The sequence below is a fragment of the Nanorana parkeri genome, unplaced genomic scaffold, assembly GCF_000935625.1.
Source record: "Nanorana parkeri isolate BGI_ZX_2015 unplaced genomic scaffold, ASM93562v1 scaffold1944, whole genome shotgun sequence".
NCBI lineage: Eukaryota > Metazoa > Chordata > Amphibia > Anura > Dicroglossidae > Nanorana > Nanorana parkeri.
Genome location: NW_017308212.1, coordinates 169,474 through 176,330, shown reverse-complemented (window position 1 = coordinate 176,330; position 6,857 = coordinate 169,474). Strand labels below are relative to the sequence as shown.

Below are 6,857 nucleotides of genomic sequence, written 5' to 3'. Positions count from 1 at the left end.
AGTGTGCGCGTGCGCACACCGGCCCGTTCCGCAGCTATCGGACGAGCAGGCTAGAAACCCGCCGACAATCGTACGATTCTCGGCGGGTTTTCGAGCATGTTGGTTCGACAAAAGACGTGCGACTGTACAGTAGAAACGGTCGCACGTCTTCGTTCACACTGCTCGATCCTCGTACGATGGCGGGATTTCGCCCGATTCTCGTACGAAAATCGAGCAGTGTATGGGCACCTTTAGTCTTCCAGCCTGCCGGGATCCATGTTGTCTTAAATTAGACCTGAATTAGACCTGAACTTAAAAAGTGAAGATTTGATATATTATAAGGAAAGTGAAGATTTGATATATTATAAGGAAAGTGAAGATTTGATATGTTATAAGGAATATCTAAAAGTGATGGTTGTATCTAATCAATACCCTAGAAATAGTAGAGCACCTCCAGGTACATGAGGGTATCTAGGCAATCCTGTACCTACAGCCTCAAAGCTATATATCTACAGGGTGAGATCATCTAAGGCTTTGCTGCCTCCATCTGCTTGTCTCAGGAGATTTGGAGTGAGATTTGGTGGTCATTACTCTGCTGGAGGGTCTGAAAGGTGGAAAAGCCCCCACCACTACCAAGATGGCCGCCTACACATAGAGACCCAGTGCAGAACAAGGCAGGGTAAGTCAGTAATGATTAAAGATCAGTTGCATGGTGACCACAGGCAACACTGGTGACCAGTCCTTTGCACTACGTCTGCCTTATTTTAAGAAGAGCTTCCAGGGTTCAGCTCCTCTTACATGGAACTAAATCTTAGATAATGAATATGGAAAAAGGTGTTTCCAGCACCTTCCTTTGAAGTGTCAGTCCATACATAACTGATATTTCACATAATGGGCACAGCGGGTGTACAGACCCGGGAACTCAGCACAGGGATGGTGGGAGCTCCTCATAATGGGCACAGCGGGGGTACAGACCCGGGAACTCAGCACAGGGATGGTGGGAGCTCCTCATAATGGGCACAGCGGGGGTACAGACCCGGGAACTCAGCACAGGGATGGTGGGAGCTCCTCATAATGGGCACAGCGGGGGTACAGACCCGGGAACTCAGCACAGGGATGGTGGGAGCTCCTCATAATGGGCACAGCGGGGGTACAGACCCGGGAACTCAGCACAGGGATGGTGGGAGCTCCTCATAATGGGCACAGCGGGGGTACAGACCCGGGAACTCAGCACAGGGATGGTGGGAGCTCCTCATAATGGGCACAGCGGGGGTACAGACCCGGGAACTCAGCACAGGGATGGTGGGAGCTCCTCATAATGGGCACAGCGGGGGTACAGACCCGGGAACTCAGCACAGGGATGGTGGGAGCTCCTCATAATGGGCACAGCGGGGGTACAGACCCGGGAACTCAGCACAGGGATGGTGGGAGCTCCTCATAATGGGCACAGCGGGGGTACAGACCCGGGAACTCAGCACAGGGATGGTGGGAGCTCCTCATAATGGGCACAGCGGGGGTACAGACCCGGGAACTCAGCACAGGGATGGTGGGAGCTCCTCATAATGGGCACAGCGGGGGTACAGACCCGGGAACTCAGCACAGGGATGGTGGGAGCTCCTCATAATGGGCACAGCGGGGGTACAGACCCGGGAACTCAGCACAGGGATGGTGGGAGCTCCTCATAATGGGCACAGCGGGGGTACAGACCCGGGAACTCAGCACAGGGATGGTGGGAGCTCCTCATAATGGGCACAGCGGGGGTACAGACCCGGGAACTCAGCACAGGGATGGTGGGAGCTCCTCATAATGGGCACAGCGGGGGTACAGACCCGGGAACTCAGCACAGGGATGGTGGGAGCTCCTCATAATGGGCACAGCGGGGGTACAGACCCGGGAACTCAGCACAGGGATGGTGGGAGCTCCTCATAATGGGCACAGCGGGGGTACAGACCCGGGAACTCAGCACAGGGATGGTGGGAGCTCCTCATAATGGGCACAGCGGGGGTACAGACCCGGGAACTCAGCACAGGGATGGTGGGAGCTCCTCATAATGGGCACAGCGGGGGTACAGACCCGGGAACTCAGCACAGGGATGGTGGGAGCTCCTCATAATGGGCACAGCGGGGGTACAGACCCGGGAACTCAGCACAGGGATGGTGGGAGCTCCTCATAATGGGCACAGCGGGGGTACAGACCCGGGAACTCAGCACAGGGATGGTGGGAGCTCCTCATAATGGGCACAGCGGGGGTACAGACCCGGGAACTCAGCACAGGGATGGTGGGAGCTCCTCATAATGGGCACAGCGGGGGTACAGACCCGGGAACTCAGCACAGGGATGGTGGGAGCTCCTCATAATGGGCACAGCGGGGGTACAGACCCGGGAACTCAGCACAGGGATGGTGGGAGCTCCTCATAATGGGCACAGCGGGGGTACAGACCCGGGAACTCAGCACAGGGATGGTGGGAGCTCCTCATAATGGGCACAGCGGGGGTACAGACCCGGGAACTCAGCACAGGGATGGTGGGAGCTCCTCATAATGGGCACAGCGGGGGTACAGACCCGGGAACTCAGCACAGGGATGGTGGGAGCTCCTCATAATGGGCACAGCGGGGGTACAGACCCGGGAACTCAGCACAGGGATGGTGGGAGCTCCTCATAATGGGCACAGCGGGGGTACAGACCCGGGAACTCAGCACAGGGATGGTGGGAGCTCCTCATAATGGGCACAGCGGGGGTACAGACCCGGGAACTCAGCACAGGGATGGTGGGAGCTCCTCATAATGGGCACAGCGGGGGTACAGACCCGGGAACTCAGCACAGGGATGGTGGGAGCTCCTCATAATGGGCACAGCGGGGGTACAGACCCGGGAACTCAGCACAGGGATGGTGGGAGCTCCTCATAATGGGCACAGCGGGGGTACAGACCCGGGAACTCAGCACAGGGATGGTGGGAGCTCCTCATAATGGGCACAGCGGGGGTACAGACCCGGGAACTCAGCACAGGGATGGTGGGAGCTCCTCATAATGGGCACAGCGGGGGTACAGACCCGGGAACTCAGCACAGGGATGGTGGGAGCTCCTCATAATGGGCACAGCGGGGGTACAGACCCGGGAACTCAGCACAGGGATGGTGGGAGCTCCTCATAATGGGCACAGCAGGTGTACAGACCCGGGAACTCAGCATAGGGATGGTTAGAACCTCTCATATTGGGCACAGCGGGTGTGGAAACTTAGGAACTCAGAGCGAGGATCTCATCAACAGAGTCATTAAGAGAAAGAAGGAACTATGAACGTGTTTAAGTCTACCAAGTGCTGAAATATCAGTTTTGGTTGGACTGTGCCTTTAAGTATTTTCCCATCAATTACCTTTTGCCCGGCAAATGTGACTTGGACGTAGGGATCCACCAAGTCCTTGTTTTCCCCGATGAGCGCCTTCTTAACGTTGGCCATGATACTGGTGTTCATCCTGGGTAGACCCTCAGCGCGGAAGATCTTAACGTAGAAGCGAGCCCACTGGCGCTCTGAAGGTACTCCATCTGGTAGCAGCAGGTTCCTGGAGAAATAAAAGTGTCAATCATTTTATTGATGACGTATAAACAGCTCCGGAGGACGTGGAAACGTCACAGTGACAAGACTCTCTCCCAGATGTCCAGGAACGCGCCGCTGTTCTGATCACTGAAAGTGATCTGTGCAGCGGTGTGTTCCTCTGCACAGCCGCTGCTGAGTCAGTCAGAGCCAGCAGAGGAAGAGGCTGGACCCGGCAGTGGAGGCGGGGCAGGAGGTCGGCAGCAGAGGAGGAGGTGGGGCCCGGCGACGGAGGAGGAGACGGGGCCCATCAGCGACCGTGGAGGAGGCGGCCAGCGGATCGGGGCTGATAGGTAAGGAGTGTGACCAGCCCACCTGAAACCCTGCAGAGGCCACCATAGAGACTCTATGGTGGGCTCTGCAGGGTCACCCACAGGTGGGCTGTGTGTGATCTGCAAGTGGGCTCTGCAAGGGGTGTAACTAGACATCGCAGGGCCCCATACAAAATTTTGCTACGGGGCCCTGTGATTTCTAGTTATGCCCCTGATTGTACATACAGAATTACACAAGGAGTTAAAGTGCTAACAGCCGGAGGTCACATTAGGTATACAGTACACGGAGAACAATGTGAGAGTCTATGGGGAGCGTCTGCGATATAGTTCCCGGGCCGATGTCTTCCAGAACGCCCACTAGAACCATTTTCTTGTCAGCTGCGTCTGTCTGATGGAATATATGAGCTGTATATAGACTTCCCTGCACGGAATGAAGTCTGACACTATTGTCTCTCCGCGTACGTTTGGATGTCTCTTCCATGAAAACAGAAAAGACATTCAAACATCAATTGGCTGCCATAGTTCAGATTACAGTGAAAAAAAAGATACAAATAAAAAAAAAACATTTTTGGGGAATCTATAGAATTTTAGGACAATTATAATTCGACTTTATTCATCTTTAGAGATAAAATGTCATCTGCTTATATTTTCTCTTCCTGGCCCCCACCTCTGCAGACTGTCAAGCTGCGATATATGACATGTGTCATGTGATCTTGGGTCTGGATACATTGTAACACAGTAATAAAGAAATTGTTACTATTATTAGATTTTCCTTCTCGTGTTATTAATATGTCTGAGCTCCACGTCTGTCACCATCTACCCCGAAGCTCAGCTCAGTACTCCGAATTCCAAGCCGTCATTTCTTCCTCTGGCGGAATCCCTGGTGAGGCGCCCACGAGCGGCGGGGGCTCCCAGATGTACAGATGGCTTTGAAGCACATCGGGGGGCCCCCCTCATGGTTTTCCATAAAGATGAAGAGGAGCCATAAGGAGGGCAGGATTTACATGATCTACATACCCAGCCACCTCTATGTCGCAGACATCGGATCAGGTGACATGCCACCGCTGCAGGAGAAGCTACCATCTGGGTGATCATGACGCCAATGCGCTCAAAACAGAGACGGTTCACGAGGGCCTAACTAGAAAGCACAGGGCCACATAGCAAAATTTTGATTTCTAGTTACACCCCTTGCAGAGCCCACCTGAGATCCCATACAGCCCACCTGAGAGTGACCCTGTGGAGCCCACCATAGACTCTCTATGTTGGGCTCTGCAGGGTCTTAGGTGGGCTGGTCACACCCCTTACCTGTCGGCTTAGATCCGCTGTCCGCCTCCTCCACAGTCGCTGGTGGGTCCCGCCTCCTCTTCCGTCCCCGGCTCCCCGCCTCCTCCGTCACCTGCCCCGCCTCCTCCACTGCCAACCCCCGGGCCCAGCCTCCTCCTACACTGCTGGGTCCAGCCTCCTCCTTTGCCGCTGCTGGCTGTCACTGACTCAGCAGCAGCTGTGGAGAGTAACGCGCCGCTGCACACATCACTGACAGTTCCTCTTCACAGCCGCCAGTGACAGCCGGCAGAATGAGATGCCATAGCGACCCAGGCGCTGAAAGAGAACCCTTAATAGAACTCTGGGGAAAAACACTTGCCTCGTAGTTCTCTCTTAAAGGTAAAAAAGGTGACCGGTTCTCCTTAAGGTGACATTAGGGATCTAACAGACACCCCACCAAATTCTAAGAACTATCTCCTGCCCACCACTATCCAATGAGACGGGTTCTCTTTATGCCTCCTTTAGCCTAAAACAGCTGACGGCATGAAAAGTGATCCAGAAGTCCCATCCCACCACACAGAAGCGTCAGCCGGAAGAGGAAGCCTTTGAGATGCGGCCAAGGTACCAGAAACACTCACCCTTCAATGTCATCGTCATCAGTCTCGTTAGCTTTGTGCGGCGTCTTGATATTGTCCCCTTTCCCAACGACAGCGACGTCGCATTTCAGGTAACCTTTGACCCCGGCCGTGATGTCATCGGGATCAGATAGAATGGCCCATTTGTGGTAGAACTGATGTTCTAGGAGAATGAGGCAAAACACACAGAAGTAAAAAAAAAATGGATCCTCGGAGTAGATTTACTTCTAAACGTCTTAGGCTCCGCCCCGCGAGGAACGTACCGGGTTGTGTATAGACCGTCCCCACATCCAGCTTGAAGGAGCCGACCAATGTGCCGCTACGCAGGAGATTCTTGGAGTGGATGACCTATGTGGTAACACAAATGCCAAATGTCATATATATTATTCATCGGACTTGCACTGGGTGGGAAATTACGCTACATGATGGGGAAACTGGGCTGACTGGGCTACTGCTAATGTGATGTCACCTAGTAACCAGGGCCGGATTCCCCACAAGGCCACCGAGGCAGCGGCCTCGGGGGGCGGCAGGGCGCAGAGGGGGCGGCAGCGGCGTCCTTGTGAGGAAGTTGCGGGCGCCAGGCAGTAAGTTGCCCTCTCGACATTCAGTCCTGCTTTGCACAATCGGAATACGATTGTTCGTTTACATGTGAACTCAGCGATGTCATCGAGATCACATGTAAACAGTCTGCAGCCTCCTCCCCTCCCCCCTGCATTTACCTCTCTCCTCGCTGGCTCCATCCTTCGGGCTCCACTGCCGAGTCTCTCCTCACTGGCCACCGGTGTAGGGAGCAGAGCGGCAAGATTAAAACTAACACTGCTGCTCCGTGTAGACAGTAGACAGTGAGAGGGGAGAGCTGTGCTGTGCGGTGCTGTGCTGTGCTGCGCTGCGCTCTTCCCCTCTCACCTGTCACAGGAGTTCCAGCAGAGCGCTGCGCTAGAACTCCTGTATTGGAGGTGACAGAGTCAATAAAGAGAACCTGTCACCTCTCCAATTGCTATCATCACACAGGGGATTGTTTTCTCCTGTGTGATAGCAATAAAGTTAGGTGAAATTTTTTTTATTGATTTAAAAAAAAATTCAATAAATAAAAAAAATAATATGAAATAATTAAATAAAAA

The 6,857-nt window shown here is 54.0% G+C and overlaps 1 protein-coding gene across 1 annotated transcript in view; it reads right to left on the bottom strand.

Annotated features, from left to right (window-relative positions):
- Positions 1 to 6,857, bottom strand: part of OTOF (otoferlin) — a gene marked incomplete at its 3' end in the record, with an annotated part of 174,181 nt that overhangs the window by 79,255 nt on the left and 88,069 nt on the right. Inside the window, exons 8-10 of the mRNA XM_018572131.1 lie at positions 6,000 to 6,084; positions 5,740 to 5,899; positions 3,348 to 3,534 (exon numbers count right to left, since the gene is read on the bottom strand). Of these exons, the coding sequence (XP_018427633.1) occupies positions 3,348 to 3,534; positions 5,740 to 5,899; positions 6,000 to 6,084 (432 nt within the window). The remainder of the gene's footprint in view (positions 1 to 3,347; positions 3,535 to 5,739; positions 5,900 to 5,999; positions 6,085 to 6,857) is intronic.